Genomic DNA, 26295 nt, shown 5'->3' with positions numbered 1-26295 from the left:
GACCCTCTAAACTTCGTCTGTTGTCGGAATATACCATTTTACCCAGAACTACTAAGATTTTGCCCACACGTGTCAATTAAAAAAAAATGTATAAGGTGAAAAGACAATAGCTGAGGGTACAGGTGTTTTAAGAATAGAACTTTATCATGTCTGCAACAATACAAAGTTCACAGCCGCTCATGAGCTGAAATGTGATCAGTGACATAATGGACTAGTCGCGTGTTTTTAGGCGCGCTCACTAAAGTTCTGAGCGCGTGCTTGGATCTGCTAGCGTCAAGCGCTCTTGCATCTCATAACGGCGGAGAAATCGGATCATACTGCAGATCGGACATAATGGCTACAATGCTGAGCAAAGAATTGCCGGATATCGAGGTAAAGCAACACGCATAGTGTATCAGAGCTTTGCATATTTCGTTCGGTAAGACGTTTTTAGATATTCATCTGTTGCTAGACTATTTTTGGGCACGTGTCCATATTTTAAAGTCAGGTAAGGTAATTTGTGTGGGAGACTGCGAGACAAAACTTTGAAAGTTTCATTGTTGTGCATAATACAGACACATCGAAACAAGAAAACTAATAAATAAAATACCACTTGATTTCAAAAGCAAAAATATGCACTTTTAATATCATAGCCTGCTTTTCCAGAATAGCTAATTTCAACCTAAATGCTATAATTTATTGCACAGCATTACGATATTTTTGAGGATTATATTATTTTTAATTATGATTTTTTTTTTTTTTTTGCACTAAATGTTTGTCATTTACAGTTCTAGGTTACTTTGTAAAAGCTAGGATTTTTTAAATGAGGATTTTATTCTCCACTCTAATGTTTAAACTTGAAGGACAGTTTAAACACTCTGAATATTTTAAAAGATGGAGATGAATAAAAGGTCAAATGATTACCCCCCCCCCCTTCTCTATCTCTCTCTATCTCTCTCTATCTATACATGGCCTTGTGTGCTACTAGGAAGATATTTCAGGACCTTGGACAGGGACTATTTCAGTGGACGAGTTGTGATACACTGATAATTAGTAGCTTAATTGAAATGTACAGTTCCAATTTAAGGATCATTTACTCCAGATAAACGTGTACAGTCACATAGTGTATGTTACACTTTTGATGTACAATGCACTTTGCATACAACAGGCCCTTTAATTTGTGAACAGTGCATGCATGATGGCCTTCATTGTTTGATTCCCCCCCAATGCAAGGTTAAGGCATCGACAAATCAGGTAGCTTTTTAGATTTCAAAGAAGTAAACATGACTGGTAAATCATGTTTTTTTTCAATCAAGTGCACTTAAGAAAGTAGGTTGCTAATTTAGTGGTTAAATTGGTCTAAACAAAGAGTCTTTTTTTCAAGACTCAATGTCCAATCAATTAACCTAATCAAACAATTTTTTCATTTTTTATTTTGTTCCTTTTGAAATGGTGCAGTGCTTCAATTCCGGCCCGTTCTCAACTTCAGTTTCTCTGCATTTCCATTATTAGTTCCTGCTATCCATAGCATTTGTCTAATTTGATCTAGCATTAGCAGATCTGATTTACATGCATCCTCCTGTATCTGAAACGGTCTTCTTTATGACGTCCTGGTATGCACAGCACACACCGGATGACATCTCTGCTCAGGTGAGATAAAGCTTTCTCTTTTAAGTTGAGCAGATATGGGCATTGACTTTCATAGACAAAATAGAACTGTGACTGAGGACTCTCGTTAGCATTTTTATTCATGAGTGTTATGACTATGGCAACGTGACCTTGGCATGCAGAGTGCACTTAAAATGTGCACTAAATGACTCCTGTCTGCCACTGAAAATACCTCACTAAATGTCATAATAAGGGCTGTGCGTGGGGCTATTAAATTGGCCATTCATATTGGCAGTGCTGTCAGACATCTCATTTTAATATCCTGCTTTTCCGAGAGCGCTAAATGCGTGCCTTTGTGTGTGCTCACGGATTCATTAAAAAATCCTCCGGGATGGCCATCAGTGTTCGTTAAAAACCAGATTAATGTGGCCGCTTACACAAAGGGCTATGGCTTTTTATGGAAGGCCCCAAACCCCAACAATGACCACTTCCTGATAGCGAGTCAAGTACCGTGATAGAAAATTGTCAACTTAAAAGCCAAAATTGCAATATGAACGTTATGAAAGCCTCATTAGCTGACAGACATCCATATCATGGACGTCAAAGTCAGATGCTCTACCTGCTGGAGCTTTTATCTGCTCCGTAAAAAAAAAAGACCTTTTCGAGTTCAGGAGGAAATTTGGAAATATTTCCAGTAATCTTGTAATGGTATGCAATTACATGTGGTGCTTATCAAGACATTGGCCTCCCGACATATGCTACTGATGTAAGTACTTATATAAATGGTTACATAGTACACATGTAGTGTGATTGCACAAGCTAGTTACACCACTCTCTGTCAGTGAGTAATAGTGTATTCTTGTTATTGTATTAGTTAGGAAGGAGGAGCTTTTTTCTTTTTGAACAACTGCATTTGGTGTGTTTACTAAGGCTGATAAGTATAAATAATATCAATTTTTAGATCTGAAGATACCCGAATTTAGCAAAACAAAACAATTGTTATCATTTTATGATGTAAATTAAGTAATGATTTCTGAAGGATCACTGGAGGACACTGGAGTAATGACTGTTGAAAATTAATTTGCCATCAAAGAAATAAATTAGATTTGGAAAATGGAAAATTGAACATTTGAAATTGATCATTTTCATAATATAAATTCATATATATATATATATATATATATATATATATATATATATATATATATATATATATATATATATATATATATATATATATATATATATATATTATTTTTTATTTTTTTTTACTGTATTTTGGATAATTTAATTAATGTCTTGGTGAGCATAAGATAATTCTTTCAGAAACATAAAAAATCATAAATATTCCAAACTATTTACCAGTAATATACATAGATATATAGAAATTATATATTTTTTAGATTTGATCAGGAAAATATAAAATATCATAATATTAAATATTTGAGTGTGTATTAGTGGTGTAACGGTACACAAAAATCACGGTTCGGTTCGGTACGTACCTCGGTTTTAAAGTCAAGGTTTGGTTCATTTACAGTAAGGGAAAGAAATGCAAACATTAAACTGCAGGTTGTTTATTATTATAAACTTTTTTTTAACAATTTGTTTACACTTTTAAAAAAAATAATTTTTAATAAAAAAATATATAAAATCCAAATCCCAATCCCAGCTTGTAGGCCTGCTCATATTTAATATATATATATAACTTTTTCAAAGTGTAAACTGCAGCATCAACAGTTTCAGTTTTTAGACCTGCTCAGATTTCGTTATTGCGTTGGACGGATCGGAATTAAGAGCAAAGGTCTGTTTAAATGGCGACGGGAGCTGCGTTTGAATTACAATCATTTTTTTCCTATTTGTAGTGATGTTCACACTCGCGTGATGCCTTTAGAAAACATTAGGACGGTAACACACTGGCTTATTGTCAAACATAGTCTATTTTGCAGTCAATACTGTTAACGGTGTCCTTTATCAGTAGGCTTTATATTTATGCTCAACATGAAGTATAGATATTGTTGTCGTGAAGACAAGATCCTGGTCTGTCGGTGGCCTCCCTCTATGTCACCTACAGTAGCAGCAGCGCGCCAGCACCACGTCAGGCACGATTCTGGTGTGTAAAGACACAGAAAACACGAAGCAGCCATCAAGCAACTGACACGCAGCAGAAACGCATGCTCACGCCACGCAGCCAGTGTGTCACCGGCCTTAGAATCAGCTGCAGGGCAGGATTTGCACTGAACGCGGAGACTTCCGCCACTTAATATGTTCATTTGGAAACACGAAAATGTAACTATGTTCTGCATACAAAATATTGCATTCGGTCATTCGGTACACATGTGCACCGTACCGAAAGCCCTGTACCGAAACGGTCCGGTACGAATACACGTACCGTTACACCCTAGTGTGTATCATGTACAGTTTCAAAGAATTATGTGAATACTGATCTGATGACTGTAAATTTAAATGGCTTGATTATTATGATTTTTGATTAATTATATGATAATTGATTATAGATGATTATTCATTAAAATAACATTTGCTATAAATATTTGCTATTATTATAATAATAATGTCAAATTTATATCAATGAATGAAATTATTACTATAGATAGATAGATAAGTGGTACTCTATGTATGTGTGTGTGTATATATATATATATATATATATATATATATATATATATATATATATATATATATATATATATATTATTCATTACTGCCCATGAAAGTGTTGCAGAATCTCTCTCTCTCTCTCTCTCTTTGATCTAGAGATTCCAGAATTCCTGTTGTGTTACAAAATGTGTTTGAATAGACAATGATGAGCCAGCAGCCCTTCTGCTCGGGTTATCAAACTGTCATCCACTCAACCAGTTCATAACCCTCAAGTCAATGATTATCCCAGGCACAAGTGAGGGGTATTAAGAAATCTGTTCACAAACACTCTGTTCATACCCTTTGAACGCAATGACAGGCCTCTCTTCTGGAACACAAGATTTTGAACTTGTTCCATCCTATTCTACGTTCACGACTCGGCAGTGACGCAGCTGACATAAGTCACTGCAGTAGTGATGGGAAATTCGGTTCTTTTCCACGAACCGGTTCTTTCGGACAGTTCGATTTAATAAAACAGTTGAAAAAAAAATGGTTCACCGGTCCTTTTATGCTTGACGTAATGACGTCATTGGCGATGATTGCCCGTCATTCATGCCTTCTGTTTAACCGCGCTCAAAACATTAGCACAGAATCAATCACCAAAATAACTAGTTCGGTTCAGACGCGCTGTGTGTCAGTCTGCTTCACGCTGAATCACCCATGCGCAGTATCATCAGCTCCTCAGTTCTCAAATCAGACGCGTCCAACAGAAACGGTTCTCAATTCAGTGTAATGGTGATCCGAAAACCGATGCAACCAGTTCTTGACTCGAGAATGAGTCAATCTTTCGTTCGTTATCTGGCTCTGCTCTGTGTTCATTTTCAGTTCTCTCTTCACAGCAGTTCAGTCAGTGTACTGTTTGAGTACATGAATTTACTCCGGGATATTGGTTTATTTTGACTCCGTGTCAGCCACGTTAAAAAAGTTAACAGCTTAAGTAATTTGTGGATTAATGCTTATTGGAGACGTGAACCATTTCAAAGTATTCAGTTTGATATGGTGAACGGATTCAACCGGTTCACTAAGAAGAATCGTTTGTATCGAATGATTCATTCGCGAACCGGCCATCACTACACTGGAGTGTTGTGAACTCGCTCACAACAGACCCGGAAGAGAAGACAATGCTGAATAAAGTCGTAATTTTTGTTAATTTTGGACCAAAATATTATTTTTGATGCTTCAACAAATTCTAACTGACCCTCTGATGTCACATGGACTACTTTGAGGATGTTTTTATTACCTTTCTAATCATGGACAGTATACCGTACATATGTTTTCAATAGAGGGACAGAAAGCTCTCGGACTAAATCCAAAATATCTTAAACTGTTTTCTGAAGATGAACGGAGGTCTTACAGGTTTGGAACGACATGAGCGTGAGTCATTAATGACATAATTAAAATTTTTGGTTGAACTAACCCTTTAAGACCTTAAAGGGACAATTCGCCAAAAAATGTACTCGCCCTAATGTCGTTCCAAACCCGTTTGACTTTCTTTTTAAATTGAATGTTTGTGGAACATTAAAGAAGATATTTTGAGCAATGCCTCATTGTTATTTTTTTTGCCCATTGAGTTTTATCTTGGACCCCACTGACTTGTATTGTATGGACAAAATCATTCTTCAGTATAGCTTTAATGAATCTTTTCTGGAATGTTTAATGCCTTTTTACATTAAATAATGTGAAGAATTTGTGAACATGGTTGGTCAAGATCATAGTAGGCCTCTCACAGATGCCTAGCCAGTTATCGGAAGTGCTTTTCAGTGTGAATTAGGGCTGGGTGATATATCGAATATTAACAATAATATCGGAATAATACTGACGACGATGTAAAATGTGAAAATACTATAGAATATTTCAGATTCAAGCATACTTTCCCAAAATAACGTGCTAAATGTCCAAATAGCTCCCCATCTGAGAGGGTTTTTAGTGGGAGTGGAAACACCGTTTCATGCCAGAGACAGACTTGTGTTCTTAGCTAAAAACTTGTAAACAAAAAAAAAGTAACCTCCCTTATCCCATTTTTTTCTTATTTAAATGCAAACATATTGAAATATATATCGAATATCGTAAAAAAAAAATGTGACAATATCCATATATAATTTTTTTGTTCATATATCGCCCAGCCCTATTGTGAATCAGCTCCATTTCACTCATTACATCTCTGAAACCTGAAGAGAAGCTTCAGGAGACCTTTAACTGAGCAAGATGATGTTGATGCCAAATGATCTGTATTGCTCTCTATAATTATGTTACGGGACTAAATGATATTCTGGGCTTGTTCTGAAGATTGCTGAGCTGCTGGAGCGCTGTGGGTTTATTTCAGCTACGGAGGATCAATTCCTATATTGATTTCAGACAAAAAGACTAGGCAAGAATCTCTGTAGATTGTGTTTAACTATTCTGCCTTAGGGAGGGAGGGAGCTGTGTAATGAAAGATGAAGTGTGCTTTGAAAAGGGGTCAAGTTGCCTACATTTGAGATAATTTCATAAATGATTTTAGTTACGAATTAGCCCTTTTTCTGCATCTGGATGATGTTACATTAGTATTAATTATATAGCAGAGAGCATACCTGAACTAATTTACACAGTGACAAAAGCTTACTTTAAGTGTGAACTCTATGTTCTGGGTTGGTGCTGTTGTTTATAAATTACCCATGTAAAAGATGACTTTGAATCTCACATTAGGGTTTTGAGAAAATCACCAAATCTATATATATATATATATATATATATATATGGAAGCAATTTCAAAAATCTATTTTCAAGCAGATTTTAGATATAATATATATATATATACCTACACCCTTTGCTTGCAGAATCCTTATGACTGACATCAGACAACATCATCTGCTATCATTTGCTTACTTTGGCAGTAAAAAAGACAGTATTGATTTTTTGTCTCAGTGGATCACTATGACCAGCAGAGAGTGATAAAGCCAGTCTCCAGAGCTCTCCTTGTGGAAATGAAACATGGCATATCACATGCTGCTTAAAATGCCTTCTCTTTCTAGCTAAAGCCCGGCATGAATTAATGACATGTATATACTTGCTCTTGATCTGTGAGTTTATGCTTTGATTTCTTTCTGTTGAGTTCCACAGCTTTTTTAACAGCTTGATTATGTAGTATTTTGAGAGGAGAAACCTACCTCACAGAAGAAACTTGAACCGGTTTTATTTCAAGCAACAAAAAATGATGTATCCTCGGGTAAACAGTTTAATCTCATGAAGGCTTACTGTATATATCTACTAAAATAATCCCATAATACCTCACCAATTACCTTACGACCTTTAGAAATGTGAATACACAAAAAGCAACAACTATGCAGAGTGAACCTCTGTTTGGTCACAAAAATGGGCCCACACTTTCATTTCCATCTTTTCTTCCACTAAAAGCCTATTTGACTTGAAATAGACTATGATTTCCATCTAGAGCTTGTTTAACCATCTCAGAGGGACTTTAGAGGAGATATTGATCTCTTCTTATATAGATCTTTGCTTCTTATGGATGTGTTTCCTCTTACACAAAATTGATCAAATTGGCAAAGGTGCACAATGTTTTTCATTGCTTACAAGAAACAGCCTTCAGTCTAAAATCATTAAGTCACTACTTAGAGAGCATGTTTCAGCACTGGCCTTGATCAAGTGTCCTTCTTTATTATTAATGCAAGTTTGTTTTTCCTTTTTGGCTGTGTGTGGACTGTGCGCCACTTTGAGGTTTCATCCATAGATTTCAAAATCTGTTAATCTGTGACTGGGCAAACATGGCTTAACTTGCCCATTATTACTTCTGCTTTTCAGACTGAGCCTATTATGGCAAATAAACAGTAGCTTGACTGATTCAGTTATCAGCAGTCCCAGCAATATTGTGCAAACCTAATGTTTTTGTCCTTCTGTGAGAGATGAAATGAGTGAAAACAAATAAGATTTCCTTTAAACAAAACTATTTAGGATTGTAAGTCCCATGAAGTTTAAGCTTTGCTAAAATACTATGTTATAAAATGCTAAAACTAAATTCTACAGATTATATGTTGAATGGAATTTTTGTGTTTTTCTTTTGAAAGTGAAACTGATTCGCATTGTTCAATTGTCGAATATTCCCGAAATATTGTTGTTGCACAAGTAAACAACAAAAATTGCAGTCGGGTAAAACTGAAACACTGCTTTCATGTTGGATAGTATGCTTAAAATCACTGTCTCTTGATTCATACAAATGCAACTGGAGATTTTTTTAAGTTATTGATTTAATTGAAAATGTCCTCCAAAGACTTCAGAATTAATCTTACTGCAATATTGTTACAGTGTTTAGTTTTTTTTGGCATCAAGGCGAAAAAGTTTTCATGTAGTTTCTGCGAATTTGCCATGTTCAACAGAAAACGGCTTGGTCTCTGCCTCATCTTGTAACTGTTGTAAGAGCTTTTGAATTTCTGAAAAAAAAAAAAAATGAATAAAAGAAACATGGGGATAGAAAGCTGCTTGGTTCAGAAGTGACTTCTCTGTGAGCTTTAAAATCACCGGACTTTTGACAATAGACTTTGTACTTTTTAGCGTTTATCATCATCTGGTAAAGTTACATAAGTCAGCATGTCAGTATTCCATATCCATATTTATTCGGCAATCAGCCTTGTAATAAGAAGTGACTTCAGCTGATCAGTATCCAGCGTTGGCATCCTGTTGCAGTTATTTTGAAGTTATAACTACATGACAAAGAAAGTGCTTTGAGTTGTTGTTACTCAATAAAAGAGTTAAGTAATTCAGTAGCTGGCTTTTTTTTAATACTGCAATCACTTTGTAGTGTATTTTCGTTTACTGTTGTGAAATGGTAAATCAATAATCGCTAATCGAGAATCGTTAATAATCGAAAATCGACTGTAATCGAATTTGGACTTCAATAATCGTAATCGAATCGAATCGGGAAATCAGACATATTAACCACCCCTAATATATATATATATATATATATATATATATATATATATATATATATATATGGCCGACTGTCTGATTTGTTGCTGCAGTTGTGGTAAGAATTCTTAAATTAGCAATCAGTGCTGTCACTTTTGAGTATTTGCATGTATTTGCTCATTCCTATAATAAAATTATAATAAAAGATGAAAAAATAAATAAAGTTTTATGTAGGGCCTACCTTTCCAGCTCAGTGATTAACACATGCTACATATAAATAGTGCCATTAATAATGTATCTCTGGGGAAGTCGTGGCCTAATGGTTAGAGGGTTGGACTCCCAATCGAAGGGTTGTGGGTTCTAGTCTCGGGCCGGACGGAATTGTGGGTGGGGGGAGTGCATGAACGGTTCTCTCTCCACCTTCAATACCTCGACTTAGTTGCCCTTGAGCAAGGCATCGAACCTCCAACTGCTCCCTGGGCGCCGCAGCATAAATGGCTGCCCACTGCTCCGGGTGTGTGCTCACAGTGTGTGTGTGTGTGTGTGTGTGTGTGTGTGTGTGTGTGTGTGTGTGTGTGTGTGTGTGTGCGTGCGTGCGTGCGTGCGTGCGTGTGTGTGTGTGTGTGTTCACTGCTCTGTGTGTGTGCATTTCGGATGGGTTAAATGCAGAGCACAAATTCTGAGTATGGGTCACCATACTGAATGTCACTTCACTTTCACTTTTTTTCACTTTCATCTCTCCATACTTCTAAGAGTAAATGGAAAGCCTTTAAGAACGGTTTCCTCTATCTCACTATATTTGTTGTTAAAAATGTTTCTTCTGAAAGTTTTGTGGCATAAAATGGCAAAACACAACACTGAAATTTGTTTAGGAAACAAATAAGTGCATGACTGATTGTAAACAGTATTAATTGGACAAATATGTACACGGATAATGCACAAGAGTCACCACAGCATTCAAATGTCAGGGATTTCCATCAGTGTCCTTTGTTTTGAGTGCAAGTTTTTCTGACACCTGGCTTATGGGCTAGAATGCTAAAGTGGCTTATTTCAATTTGCTCCTAACCTCCTGTCCTGGCCTTCGTCAGATAGTATTTTCAGCACATTGAAATGACTGTGGACATGGTATTCTTTTACACTACGAAGAGCATGAAATTGGTATTAGTGTGATGGTAATGGTTGCTTCTCCCTCACTTGTTCTCTTCTCCCTCAGTAAACTGCCTGTTAATTGTGTTTGCCATTAAAAGATCCCACACTGGTGCCTGCCTTCAGCTCCTCAACTGTGGTGGGTGATTTGACTGGCAGGCGTGAAGGTGCTGAATGTATTTCAAATGAAGGTTGCTCCTGAATCAAATGATGATGTTCCCCATCATGGCTCTCATTTCACACTTTACTGTTTCAGTCGGACCCCTCTTTATCGGCCCGACTGCACTGGCGTTCTAATCAGTGTTGTCGCAGACAGCTTTTAAGGACCTTGACTTGAGTGTGCTTTGTAGTTCATATCAATGGTTTAAAATGCTTTCATGTTTGTGGAACACAAATGCATGATTATCTTAGCTTTTTCTTCATTTTTTTTTTTTTTTTTTTTTTTGCTGTAGAACTATTTGTGTGTTACTTTTAAATGTAATGTGTGCAGTATTGAGATACTTTTTTTATGGTGTAGGCTAGTTTTTATGGAAAGTGACACATTAAGTTACTTTTCTATTACTGTCAGTTGAGTAGAAGGGCATGTAGGCATTTTACTTTTATTATTTCAGAAGTGCTACTTATTGTTTGTATGTAGAGTGTTAAACTTTGATGATTAACTTTACATGAACAGACTTTATCAATAACAATTACAACTTCAGTTGTAGAAGAAAAAGCTTGGAAGACAGATTAAAGACAATAACATCTATTCATTGTCAACCAGTGTCACTTTTGACAGTGCCTACAAAACATACACAATAGGACGCATAGGGTCCAATCCCACAAAGAGCCTCTGATATATCTCAGAAGTATACACCAGTTTTGAGGGATATTTGAGGTCGTGGGCATGGGCAAGTCCAAACAGGAGGCAGCATGCTTTCGACAGGTTTGGCACACTTCTGACCACGGGCTGTCCTTATACTGTATCAGGGCCGTGCACAGACCTTTTGAGGGGCATGTGCTGAAACTGAAAAAGGGCACCCCCTCCATTTTTTATATCAATTATATATATTCTCTTTTTTTAGCTATTCTGTTTGGTTTTATTAGCTAATTTGTATTATTTGATTAACATTATTATAAATTACATTGAGAACAGGGGAAGGTGAGCAATGAGTCAAGTATTTTTGACAAACTTTTTTGAAATATAATTTAAGTAATTATGTCCAACTTAATTCCAGATTATAAGAAACTATAGCCATACCGTTACTATAACATATCCAACATGTATCCGCCTACTAAAATAAAATAAACCAGCAATGAAAAAATAAATAAAAATAGTGTGAAAAGTACAGTTGCAGTGAAAAGCATTTCTGAAGGATCACGTGACACTGAAGAGTACTGAACTGGAGTAATGATGCAGAAAATTCAGCTTTGATCACAAAAATAAATTACATTTTAAAATATATTCAAATAGAAAACAGTTATTTAAAATTGTAAACATATTACACTATATAGTATACCATAACATGATTAGCATAAATGTTAATAAATTAAGTGTATCAGCAATCATAAATCAAAGAAGAAATTTCTTAGAAATATAGTTATCTAGGAGAAATATAGTTATCTAGGTGACGAGGATCACTCGTCGCTTTGTGTAAGTTCCAGTACGAAACAGCGCGGGGGCGCACCTGTTATGATTTCCCGATGGTAAAAACTAATTATATGTTGTTTTTACTTATTACTATTACTTATCAATATATAGTTTTTGACCAGCGAATGCGTTCAAATGTTATTAATTTATTTTTTGCCCATCATTAAAACGGCGACGGCGCCTGCCGCTGCTGGCATCACATTACATTTTCATCTAACTACAGGTTACAAAATAGTTTTTGTAGCTATATAGACGGAGCGCTCAGTTTTTCCTGTGGTAAAATGCATTTGGCCAAAATCGCATTTTATAAAAAATGAAATGCTACTGTATGCACAGGCTTTTTAAGTGTTGGCTATGTATTGGCTATGACTAGATGGCAAATGCTAGCCCTCTCTCTCAGGCGATGTCCCACATGTCTCAGTCAGTGAGTCAGTCAGACATCAAATAAATAATATATGAGCCTTTATAGACAGTGTTTAGTAGTACTTATTCAAACAACAAGATATTTATTTACCCTTCGCAAAACTTTGTTCAGCTCAGCTGTTGTCTACAGTGCGGCTGATGTGGAACTTCAGTTGATTCTATTAATATAGAGGGGGCGGAGTTATCAGCTTACTGACAGCTTGAGGATCGAATAAGATTTACACAAGCTCGTTTTAAGAACTTTCATTTGCTAAATATTTGTAAAACAGACAGACAGACGTAAAGGGTGACCAATAGCATTGAAAAAAAAAAAAAAAAAAAACACCACCAAAAAAGGGCACTTCGGAGTGTAAGGGCAAAAAGGGCATGTGCTCTGCACAGGTTGAGCCCTACCTGTGCACGTGCCTGTACTGTATGATAATCCCAATCATGTTTTGCTGATGGCATATGTATATTTTCAGTGGGGAAATGACAAGCTCAGCGTTTACCTTTGTTTTATCATGACTCTATTGGTGGAGACAAAAAAGAATCAAGAGTTTGGTCAGACAAAGAGGTAATGAGATTAATATAGCAGACAGGTAGAAGACAGATAAGACCCAAGGTCAAAATTGTACTTTTGTTGCTAAAGGTGATGGATACTAGATGGATACTTGGACTAAAAGAATGTGACCAGAGTAAAGTCTACCATGACAATGCCATAGAGAGTGGGTACTATACTATCATGATCTACTGTAGCATGAGTTTTGTCTTTTCTGGTTCAAAGTATACATACTAGAGCTGCACGATTAATCGTTAAAAGATCGCGATCTCGATTCAGACACCCTCTCGATCTCATTTCTAAAAGACAACGATTCCCCGAGTCTGTTAAACCTTTGACAGAGTCTTACCGGATCATTCAAATCCGTGCGCGCACTGCCGCTGACACAGAGAGAGCTCTTACCATGTTTGGTTAAGAAACATCTTCACAAACAGTCTTTTCAACTACACAGTATTATATCTGTCTTACAGTCATTTATATTATCACAGAAATACTGGGATAAAGTTTATAGTTTAAATATAAACATTGATGTCTATATGGCAGCGATCAAAATATAACAAATCCCCTTTTGAAAGTACTGCGCTTTAAATAACGTTTGTGTCGATTGCATTGTTTCACCAATAGGTGGCGACAAGTGTCTTAATTTATTTGTCAAAGAATTAATTTTTCATTCAAGAGAATCGTTCAAAAACGCTGATTCATCCAGAAATGAAACAAGTGTAGTAGGTTTATGAGTGAGTCGTTGAATCAGTGATCTAAACAACTTTTTTCCATCATTCTAATATTAAAAAAACTGGGGTTTTAAATATATTATATATACACTACCAGTCAAAAGTTTTTGAACCATAAGATGTGTAATGTTTTTTTAAAGTCTCTTCTGCTCACCAAACTATATTTATCTGATCCAAAGTACAGCAAAAACAGTAAAGTTTTGAAATATTTACCATTTAAAATAACTGCTTTCACTTGAATGTATTTTAAAATGTAATTTATTTCTGTGGTGTGCAGCTGTATTTTCAGCATCATTACTCCAGTCTTCAGTGTCACATGATCTTCAGAAATCATTCTAATATGCTGTTTTGCCGTTAAAAAAAAAACATTATTATTATTATTATTATTATTATTATTATTATTATTATTATTATTATTATTATTATTATTATGTTGAAAACAGATGAGTAGATTTTTTTCAGGTTTCTTTGATAGAAAGTTCAGAAGAACAATAATTGTGTGTAATAGAAATATTTTGTTATAAATGTCTTTGTCACACTTGATCAATTTAAAGAATCCTTGCAAAATAAAATAATTAATTTATATACTTGTGATAATGATAATGTTAATAGTAATAATAATAATAAAGAATCGTAGGAGAATCGTGATCTCTATATGAGATCAAAAAATCGTGATTCTCAATTTATCCAGAATCGTGCAGCCCTAATACATTACAATAAAACAATGCAATTGTCCTTGCCTGTACCTTATTGGTCATCACATTACTGTTTTAAATATCTTTCAAGAGCAAACGTAATTACCCCATATCATTACAATAGTAATACATACAGACATAAATTAGACAAGTAGCTTTAAGCCCAATACATACGTGGTGGACACTGATGAGGTCTTCCTGTCTCTCCCCCATGCACTCAATCTCAGTACCATTTCTCTCCTTTTCTTAGGAAGTCGTGGCCTAATGGTTAGAGAGTCTGACTTGCAATCGGAAGGTTGTGAGTTCGAGTCTCGGGCCGGCAGGAATTGTAGGTGGGGGTAGTGCATGTACAGTTCTCTCTCCACCCTTAATACCACGACTTAGGTGCCCTTGAGCAAGGCACCGATCCCCCAACTGCTCCCCGGGCGCCACAGCATAAATGGCTCCTGGTGTGTGAGTGTGTGTGCTCACTGCTCTGTGTGTGTGCACTTTGGATGGGTTAAAAGCAGAGCATGAATTCTGAGTATGGGTCACCATACTTGGCTGTATGTCACTTTCACTTTCTCCAGATGGTCAGATGGATCTTGTCAAGAAGTAAAATCTAATCAAAATTCACAGCCTGATGAGCACAAATCAGAATATTTCAACCATTCGATTGCTGTAAAAGATCTTACTATATATACACCACTGTACTGTACAAGATTTCATATCATCACCAACATCTCACAAAATTGAGATTTAACTGTAACTGTATTTATCAAAATGAATCAAGCTTCTATTAGTATAGCAGAAGTAGGAGGAGGAAACAGAAAGGTGATCTGGTTGGTACATAAAACCTTCTTCAGAAATGTAATTGTATGGAGCCCACACTATTGTTTGCAATTTTACCTATGATTTTACTGGGAATAATTATAGCTGTAATTGTATCTATTCTGAAGTTTTTCTTACCTGTATGTGAAGTTTGAAGACCCCAGGTAACCAAATCGCTTGGGTATCTAAAGACCAGGAAAATGCATGTTAGAATAAGTTAAAAAAAAAAAAAAGTGGTAAATGTATAATATTTAAGTAATGGGTTAGAAATAGTTTTAGTGTTTTTTCAATCAAAAATCTGTTATTAGTTGACTATGCAGCATAAAAAATAAAATAAAAAAAAGAATAGAAAAACCATGGATCAAATCTACTGGACTATAAATGGACTACTCAGCATACATCTCTACAGTCAAATCTGTGCATCTACTTTAGTAATGCAAAAGTATACTTGCATGATCTCTGATTCCAGAGTCCTGTCAAAGGCACATGGCTAGCTTGTTTTGCCTGCTGTCCATAAAACACATCTTACTTTCTCTTATTTGCACGCACAGCTAATGGCTGAAATTGCGACCGTTTTGATTGCATACGATAACGAAATTTAATCTGTGCAATGTACAAATATAACTGAGGGCATTTGTGCAACTAATTATTACCTAACATTACGTTACTCTACTGCTGATAACACGAGCACCCCACGACTGCATCCCCCATCGGAGACTGTTATTAATATGAAATTAAATAAGTCAAATCACCTTTATTTATGTAGTGCTTTAAACAAAACAAAACAAAAAACGCTGTTGTCTGCTGCCGATTGTTGCCTACAAGACCACACTGCTTAGTACTGTGCAGCCAACTGAGCTTGCCATGCAAAAAATTATTGTGATTACTGGGTGGTTGGCGTGCTACAAATAATGACTGGAAGATGTTAAATATTATGCACAGTCATTTACTGTATTATACTATAAATAAAACAGCTTGTGAATAGGCCTAGTCACTTACATGTTATAGCCTACAGGCTACCTCGGAAAATAAAATAATATAACTTAGCCTATGTTAACGAGTTGAAGCCCACTTCAACTTTTAGTTTGGACTAACTTAGTTTGGACGCTATGGACGTTTTTGCGGAGTAGGTGGTGGAATTTTCACAAATGTGGAATTTTTGAATTTTCACAACAACAAAAAAAAAAAAACAGTTTAATTTAATGAATTGGTTCACATAAATACAGCTATCTGATCGTTAAAGAGGTTGAAAAACACATTATTGCATGACACATAATTTGTGTTTCACTATAAAACTAATTTTGAAAGTTGAGACATTAATTAAAAGTAGGCCTATCAAATTTTGTCGTACTAGCCCCCCCCCCCATGTAAATATTTACCAAAAAGATAAACCAAATGCTTTGAAGGGTTCTACAAACTATTTTAGTCCTTAGACATACCACTGCTTACTTTTTCAGTTATAAGACAATAGAATAAAATGTTGAAGATTCTAGAGTGATTTATTTTAGCACTAGAAAAATTACAGTACATCCTGAGATTGCTAAAAATACAGCATTTACACTGTTAGATACTCCAACAGTCGGTAATCACATGCTGATGGCCTTTCTAATAGATGTTAATCATACAGATGCGTCATATATTCAGTAATCCCACTCTATTCATATAGACCGCATTCACACTGATAGCTATCTATCACATGCTGGTTATCAGTCATAGAGATGGTAATCATGCAGATTAAGCCAAATTCCCCAAAAAACACACACACACACACATATAAAAATTATAATTTTTTTTTTTTAGCAAAAAGCAGATCGCTAAGTTACGCCCCCATCATATGACAAGTACTTTCCACGAAGAAATGAAACGTTAATAAAGGAATTACCATCAATATTACAACGTTATTGTTTTGTTGCACTAAAAGTGCACTATGAGATGTTGTTCAGTGGACCCTTACCTTTCTAACTAAACCGGGATTTACAGCTGTGGATGTGCTTATGACTTGTTGTTGTGTACTGCTAACACAAATGTAGCAAATAAATTCCTTATAAGCTTTCTGTTGAAAAACAGCAATCTGTCATCGATGCTTGAGGCTTAGACATTCGTAATGATATAGAATTTGTATCAATGAGCATTCAGGTGCGGGTTAACAGGTTAATAAAAGTAAATTTTGTATGCATCTTAACTCAAGCTTAGTGCTTTACGATGGAGGGGTCAATCCTGTAGAGAACTGTCCCTGCAGGAACTCCAGAACTGAACAGACCGGGCCGTTAACTGGGACCAGCTGACAATTTCTGTACCATGAAGTGAACACACCACTTCAAGGAATACAGTTTCCTCATGGCGGGAGCTCTGAAGGGAAGTATGGTCTCAACAACCTCTATGAGCTGGGTCCCCTCTGAGGCCAAACCCATAATTCCAGGCAGGGATGAACCATTCCATCCCCTGACCGAGTCAGAGGGTCCCTCCTGACTGAAATCTCCTAGGGAGAGCCGTCGAAGAGGGACACTAGGATGTAAATTGCTCAGACAGAAAGTATTTTTCCCTGAGCCTACTGGAGGATCTGGTGTGCCAACTTGTATTTGGGACGCGAGCGCAGACCCCTCTAGTGGTTGATATAGGAGACCAAAGTTATCATGCAAACAGGTTGCTCATCTGAGAAAACTCCTTGGTCATGTGCCTCCACTGCAAAGGTCTCGTGAACAGCAGGCCAAAAATGATCATGTTGGATGCTGCTACATTCAGACCCAACAGTCTCTGGAACTGTTTTACAGTGAGTGACTGGCCTAGGTTCACACTGTTCACAGCTGTGGGGAATCAAATAAAACAAGCAGGAGACAAATGTGCTAGCATTGTTGTTGAAATCCATACAACACAGAGAAAAGTGGCTTTCTTTACTGGAGAAAGCACAATTTTCTTGGTGTTCCACCTTAACCCCATCTTTTTCATGTGAGCGTGAACGACAACTCTGATTGAGTTAACATCAACCAATCATAAATGGAATTCAATATGTAGATGCCCTGGAGTCCCAGAGGAGCCAGAATTGCATTCACAAACTTGAAAGGGTGGCGTGACCGTTTCAAGCCAAAAGAAAGAACCTAAATATTGGAATGCTCTGCCTACAAAAGCAAACCTCACTAACTTCCTGTCTTAAGGAAGGATGGATACATGGATGTATGTGTAATCTATGGTGACAAACCAGTCCTTGAATCTGATTTGAGTCATGACCTGTTTCAATGTCAGCATCTTGAATATGAATGTTTTGACAGAATATTTTAGTCTGCACAGATCTAGAATTGGACACAATCCCCCATCCTTCCATGGAACAATGGAGTACCGGATGTAGAACCCGGACACCCTCTTGAGAGAAGGAACAAGTTCTCTGGCCTCATTGCTCACAAGAGTAACTACTTCTTGTTCCGCTGCCAAGAGGTCTACTAAGGGAAACAGTCTCTCAAGATTGGCTTCTGGTGTATTTGGAGTAGTGAGTCCACCACTCTTCCCCAGAGGGACCTGCCCTCTGAAGTCTGACACCACTTCTTGTTGCGCCAATATGAGGAGCCGGCCCACCCAGTAGCCCCTGAGACCTGAGTCCGCTGTGTAGGCTTTATCCACCAAAGACGCTTTGTGGATAATGTTGAGTCCTTCAGGGACGATGCTGTATTGGGGACAGATAGCTCACAATCATCTGTCCCACTTTAGGTATTGCCCTACAGTCCTGTTCATTCTGCCCCCCACAATTAGAATAATTTGCAAAATAAGGGCTGAAGAGGGACATTTTATGAATGAACACAGCCAGCCCCTCCTCAAGAGCTGATGCCCCCCCCCCCCAAAAAAAAAAAAAACACACACACACATAAATCGCAATTTAAAATGCAGTCTGCTCATTTGCAAGAGACTGAGGGTGTGAGTCCTCAATCTCTTCTGTGTTAATGCTTAAAACATTGACCTGCAGCATCAAGCTCTCACTCAGAGAGGGAACAGATCACAGTGTGAACTTCCGAGCCCAGAGAGACCAGACTAGATCCAGGGGGTGAAGGCAAAGAAAGGGCGAGGCCCATCTTCAACTCCTCCGGAAGATCCATATCTGAATGATGACCCATAATGTTTAGGGTGCGATACCGGTGCCATATCGATACTTTTAAAATGGTACCGGTGCCTAAATGATGCCTGAACCAATACTTAAAAAAAGAGCCATAAAAAAACTATGGATAACATTAAAGAACATTCAAAATATTTAAAATAAATCCATAGCTTTCACACGATCCTTGGATGCTTTCATTTCCCAAGTTGTGCTTCCCTTACTCCAAGGCTAATGAATGTAATCAGTTCTTTGAATGACTGTATGGTCATTCTTAAAAAGTAGCAAAAGTCTCAGGCACTTTAGTGTTTTCACCCCAAAAAAAGGTTTTAAGCCTGTTATCTTTTTCTGTAGTATGTCAGTATGAAATATCAGTTTAAATTTCCAAACATTAATTTTGGCATTAATTTTAATAATAATCTACTGAGATTTCTGAATGCACAAGCAGTCTGACAACAGCCGGTGCTCCACATGGAGACCTGATCCCACCATCATCTTATCTGTCTGTGATTACATGAAGAAACAGATAAACTGAGACAAACTAAATCCAGAAGAACTGTAGCAACTCTTCAAGACATTTTAAGAAACCTGCCTCCAAAGCTACAAAGCTAGAAGTTTTAGGCTCTTGTGTAAATATGCTGTAAAGTAAAGATGCTTTCAAAAATATTGTCATAAATGGATTTTAATTATCGATTAACTTCTATTAACTAAATAAAATCAATATTTGGTGTGACCAACCTTTGCAACAGCTTTTGTCCATTTTTTTTTCAGGTAGCTTTGCAGGAAGGTTTCTTCAAGCGTCTTGGAGATATGACCACATTTCTTCTGGATTTAGTTTTTATCAGTTTCATCTGTTTTTTTCATTGTAATCACAGGGTTTCGCTGGAGCAAAAACGCTGCGGTGCTCCACCGCGGTCTGCGAATTGAAGAGTGCGCTAAAAGACAGGAAGGAGAAAGGTCTGCTGCAGTTTTCATATGAAATTGAAGGGGACTGACTCTGAGGCGATCGCAAATTTGTTTACAGTTTATGGAGCTTAATGCTATAGCCCCGCTAAAAAAAGCCTAGCGATGCCCATGCTTCTAGCGTACATTTTGGAGACACGCGAGATGTTCCCCAAAATGTTTCTGACATACCGTGAGTTCCCTGAAGGGGAATCAGATGTTCAAAGATATAAATGTTGAAAATGAGTCATTCCGCATGCATATAAAATTAGTACAATTTATAAATTCAGAAGTAAATTCCTAAATTCTTAATTTAGGCCTAATTTCAAAGTCATTTCATACCAGGGGCTTCTTTGAATAATTTTACATCTTGTGCTACAATAAAATAACTAAGTGAGCAAATGTCTCATTTATTTATCTTAATTACATATTTGGTAATGTGCCACCACCATTCACATGCTAAAGTTATTTCTAAATATATTTTATTTTAAAAATAAATGCTCATTGTCTTCCCCATCTTACCCTATGTCAAGTTTACCATGCATAAAAAAAATGGAACATAGATTCTCACTTTTAAAAAGTAACTTAGCTATTATGGTGTAAATTTAGCAAGTAGGCCTACTGGGTTACTTTACTCATTACTATTGAAGATAATAATCTGATTATGTAACATGCATCAGTTTTAACAACGTATTATTATAATAATAATTTGTGATTTTTTTTTTTTAGATCCATTACAGCGGTTATATATCTTGAAAATTTATTGTTCACTTTATTTGTTCTGCATTGATTAAACACACACACACATACACACACACACACATTATACATTCAACAATGATCTTACATTGATTGACATATGATCTTTTGACAATGTTGATTATGTATAATTGTTCTTCAGAGTATCCTCGCCTTGAACCCAAGGGTGAAGACCCACGCAAATCTACATTCCACTGCCTCTAAGAAGAATGAGAAGAAGCACTGGAAGAGAAACCCGGAGAGGAGCTGTGATGTAAGTGTTGTAAAAAACAAAATCAAAGACAAGTTCTTCTCACAGGCTGCCTGAAATAACTAACTTTTCCAAAACTCTCAAATATACTGATGCTTTTGAGTTTTACATTTAATATTAAAGAAACAGCCAATGGGAAGAAAAGCCCCTGTCACAGCATTCCAAACTTGCATGTTTTTCCTTGTCTGTGGAAAGTTTACATGCTACCGATTGTCACAATGTGTTACGGTCACAATGCACTTCTCAGCATGATGAAAATTATTGGTTGAAGAAGAATAACAATGAGCTGTCAAGATGTTCAAGCTGTTTTTTTTTTATATCTCCTGCCCAGTTTACCAGTGATAATGAGTACTCTGTGATGTAGTTAATGTTGGTGATTCAATGATTATGTCAGCAATGGCTGTGATCATATTACTCTGATGAGCAATAATAGGGGTGAAGATTATAATTCTATAATTAGTTCCAGCCACCTAGTTTGTCCAATTATTATAGAGATTCAAATTTTGACTCCTTCTGCCCTTTTGCTTACAATTTGTCAGAGAGTAATTACTAAGCACTCATCAGAAAACTGCTGCAAAAGCTTAAAGGAGACATTATGAAAATGCATCATAAGCAAAATAAATAAATAAATAAAGTGAATTAAATATTCAAAATTACCTCTCAATTATTATCATATCCTGTGAGCCCTATGAGTCAAGGCTCATAAGCATATTCAAATGTTCGTTCTAAATGCTTTTTTACCATTTGGCGACTGTGTTGATGAAATACCAATCTTGTTTTCAGAGCATGCATATTAATTAGCTGTTAATTTATACTACCGATTCCCAGCACTAAGCATTTTGTCTAATTAATAATAATAAAGTCCCCAAGATGTTGGATTAGACTAATCCTTTGCCGGGGAAAATGCTACACACAATTTCAAGAGAAAATGTCACTGGTTATCCTAGTCCCAACAATGCGCAGTGTAATTGGAAATGTAATTATGTTTAATTTTACCACACAGATGAGTTTTAATACCACACAGAAGCTGTGAGATTAGTCTACTGTGACACAGGGTTGACCAACGTCAAGTATTTTTGCATTTGAAATGACAACACAAAATAACACATGGTGCTTTATAAGATATAAGAAAAATTACATATATAAAATTCTGTATATAAAAATGTGTGATTGTATCAGAAAGAATATGTAAGTGGATTGAAGCAACTAAGTATTCTTGTTCCCTGTTTACTTGAGAAACAAACTATGATTTAACTCTATCACAAACATTCAGTTTATTATTATTATTATTATTATTATTATTATTATTATTATTATTATTATTGTTGTTGTTGTTGTTGTTATTGTTATTATTATTTTAACATTAATATTAATATTATTATGTCAACATTGATATTAATATTATTACTATTAACATGTGGGGATATAAGTGAATTTATGTTCGTGCAATTTACACATTAGCAAGGTGATTACTATCAGGATGTGGTTGTTTGATATGTTGTTGTTGACCGTTACATGTTACCCATTTTAAATGTTGTTTTCATATTTGAGAAGAACATCTTATGTTTTTCTCTACATGTCTTTTCATCACACAAAAGCTCGTTTTCATGCTTTCGTCCATTTTATCTGCTGTTAATGTATATTTTTACATTTTAAATCTTTCTATATTTCAGAAATATTTTTGCTAATAGTCTATTTTCACTATTGTTTATCATGTGGTGCATTCTTGGTGACTGTGGATGTGTCAGCACTGGTTAGCATGCACACAGAAGATTCCAGGAAACAGTCTTTTATTAAATTAAAATCAAACAATTACTGGATTTCAGGAACAGGACTAAGAACACTAACCATGTAATTCCGGAACAGGTGGACACAATAGGTTGCTATGGGAACACATGATCACACATTAAGAAATGTGATTAAAATAAACAAAGTAACAAGTAACATTAGAGCTAAAACAAAACAGAACACACACATGTGACAGGATGGGCGGTATTCCAACCTACATGCAGTTCCCTCCACTAATATTGACACCCATGGTAAATATGAGCAAAGTCGGCTGTGAATTTTTTTTTTTTTTTTTTTGATGTTTTGATTAAAAAACAATGCACAAAATTATTACCTATCATTGAAGTAAAACAATTGAAAGTGGTGGGAAAATCTCATTTTTAAATAAAGGCTTTCTCTAGTTCATGTTGGCCAAAATTATTAGCACCCAATTATTGCCACATCCTTTTCCCAAGATAACAGCTCTGAGTTCCCTATCTGTCGATCACTACGAGTAATGACAAATGACAAATGGCGTCTCACTTGGGAGGTCAGTCATCTCTGAGTTTAACAGAAAACACCAATGAAAATTGGCTAGTGAGTTCTTCATACCTGAGCCACTCCCCTTGCATACGGGTATAAATAGGTGACAGGTGCATCCACTAATCAGAATTTTTGCTTCAAGGCCGAGTGGTTGCATGTAAAGCTGTTATACTCCACAAAGCCATTCATCTCCCAGTACCCATTTGCCAATTTTGACAGTTTGACTCGGCTATGTTATTCAGTTCGCCTTTGCTCCATGTAATGGCTGATTAAGGGTATTTGGCCTTTGTGTTCCTGATATTTATAATCCTGTGGAACAGGAAGTCATGGCTGGACTATTTATGCTAGTCAAATGCTCCTAGTCACCGTGGTGTGCAAAAAATTTTTTTTAAATATAAATGGTAATATATTTCAGATATATTTTACTCAAAATAATTTCTAGGGGTGTCAACGGTGGCCAACATGCATTGGAGAAGAACGTCTCGGATTACTTGACTGTAACCGTTTCCTGAAAAAGTGAGGACGAGAGGCTGCGTATCAAATGCTATCGAGAACATTCTTTTGTTCGGTCAGTTGTGTAGCACGAAGAATTGGCTTAAATAACCTTGGTGAGTTATGTCATTGATTATGTGCACCTGCAGGTTATAAATAGACGTGAAACGGACATACCTTCAGGTTAAACTTTGAAGAAACGCCCAGGCACATCAATAGTGCGGCACTGAGGCACAGCATCTCGTTCTCGCTTTTTCAGGGAACAGCGTTAAAGTCAAGTAACCCGAGATGTTCCCTGTCTAAACCTACTCTCGATGTTGCTTATCAAATGCACATGGGAACGAGAATATCAACATGGCAGGTGCTGACTCTAGTGGTTCAAAGGGGGTGTCAACCAGACCCTCGAGCACTATAGCTAAGTCTCACGAAGGGACTGTCGCTCTAGTGGGCTGCTTCAAACGATTGGCTCCACGAATGAAGCGGGAAACTAAAGGGTCAAAATCAATCAGAGCATGGAAAGCCAAAATGGCAGCCACATACACTCTGAGAATACCAGGACATGTATCTGAAGACAATTTCTCTTGCAGGAACTCCAGCACTGAAACAACTTGGCTGTGAACTTGGTCTACATGGTGTGCTGCCACACTAGTTTTCGAAATACTGTCCCCTGTGCCTGAGATAGGAGATGTCTCCTGACCGGAATCACCAACAGCGAGGCATTGAGGAGGGATATTAGTTCTGGGAACGTATGGGCCATGGCATCCAGACCCAGGGGAGCTGGAGGAGTCAGAGTGAAGTAGAGGTCCAACTCTGCTTCATAAAATCTTTCCTAGATTTGACTGTGTGGAGTTTCAGTTCGCTGTGTGTCACAGCTTGTCTGGACAACAAGTCTGCTCCCACATTCATTTGCCCGAGGATGTAAACCACCCTGAAGGACGGGAACTTGTCCTGTGCCCAAATCGCAACCTGCTGCACTATCCTGTTCTGGTGGTGTGAACGCAGTCCATCCTGGTGATTTATGTAAGAGAGTACTGACGTGTTGTCCACCCACATTAGTACATGGTAGCCTCTTAACTGCTGGAGGAAGTAGTTCAGGGCCCAAAATAGAGCCAGAAGAAGACTTCTCCAGATCCCTTGGGCTGGATTGCCATCCGAGACTGCACCCCAACCCGTAGGGGTTGTTAGCATCTTGCGACGACAACACAAACCTAAAGTGGAACCCAGAGTCAGAAACCACATATATAAGGTACGAAGTCCCTGGCACGTAACCCTTTTTTGCCTCTGGGGATTGACCCTTGGATGAAATCCTCTGGCTTTGAGCCACAACTGAAATGATCTTATGTGCAGGAGGCCCAAGGGTATCACCATGGATGCAGCTGCCATGAGACCTAGAACCTTCTGAAAGTAATGAACAGTAATTCTCTTGCCTTACTTGATGTTCTTTAGGGCATTTATAATGGATTTGACGTGTGCTGGAGACAGGTGTGCCTGTGTTGTGGCAAGATTTCTATGGGAAAATATGCATCTTTGACATTGATTGTCACGAATCAGTCCCCTGATTGTATGTGAGACACAATCATCTTGATCATCAACATCTTGAACTTGTATGATCTGAGGTAGCGGTTCAGCCCTCAAAGATCTAAAATCGGATGGAACCCCCATCTTTCTATGGAACCAGAAAATACCTGTAATAGCCTGACTCTGTCTGGCAGGGGAATACGTTCTATGGCCCCTTTGTCCAGCAGAGTTTGCAATTCCTGTGTCAACAAATTCAACAAATGCACTTGTTCTGGCTTCACAGAAGTACCCATGGAGAGATATTTGGCATTGGCTTTCATGGTGCCAGCTTCTCTGAAAGGGGCACTAGTATTGATGGGGGGATGTTCTTTATCTGGTGTCCTGAAATATGGCAGGAGGCAACTGAACATTTAACTTTTTTTTTTTTTTTTCGCTGGAGACCGCTGTTCCCCAAAACCCCAGTGGTAGGGGGAATTGTACAGCTGCCCCCTGAGGGTGCCAGGAAGGAGCCTCGTCTTTCTGTTGGAGTTTTTCGCACACCCCCACAGTCCCGGGCACTTGAGCCTCAGGAATTCTTCTTGAATGAAATAATCATCTTCAGATCCAGCTTCTTGCTGGGTTGCTCAGATCGGCTAACCGCTCCCCACTCCCTGATTCTGTGACTCTCGCTGCAGAAAGACCGGACTGGGTCGGGGCAGGGTGGCAGACAGTCCTGATGCCTAAGCACGGTGGGGAATAAACTTATCAAAAGCTTATTTCAATCAGGAACACTTCCATCAAGTATATTTATGACAATTATAATTGCATACAGTTAGTGTTGGCGGTATGG

General features: G+C 37.2%; 1 protein-coding gene across 1 annotated transcript in view; it reads left to right on the top strand.

Moving 5' to 3' along the window:
* The first annotated feature begins 215 nt into the window (after nucleotides 1-215).
* The window catches only part of dpydb (dihydropyrimidine dehydrogenase b), a 153538-nt gene continuing 127458 nt past the window's right edge, over nucleotides 216-26295 (top strand). Inside the window, exons 1-2 of the mRNA XM_026283439.1 lie at nucleotides 216-372; nucleotides 21039-21149. Of these exons, the coding sequence (XP_026139224.1) occupies nucleotides 334-372; nucleotides 21039-21149 (150 nt within the window). The 5' untranslated portion in view covers nucleotides 216-333. The remainder of the gene's footprint in view (nucleotides 373-21038; nucleotides 21150-26295) is intronic.

Source organism: Carassius auratus, chromosome 2 (assembly GCF_003368295.1).
Source record: "Carassius auratus strain Wakin chromosome 2, ASM336829v1, whole genome shotgun sequence".
In the NCBI taxonomy this organism is placed as follows: domain Eukaryota; kingdom Metazoa; phylum Chordata; class Actinopteri; order Cypriniformes; family Cyprinidae; genus Carassius; species Carassius auratus.
This window is presented reverse-complemented; position numbering and strand designations above follow the sequence as displayed.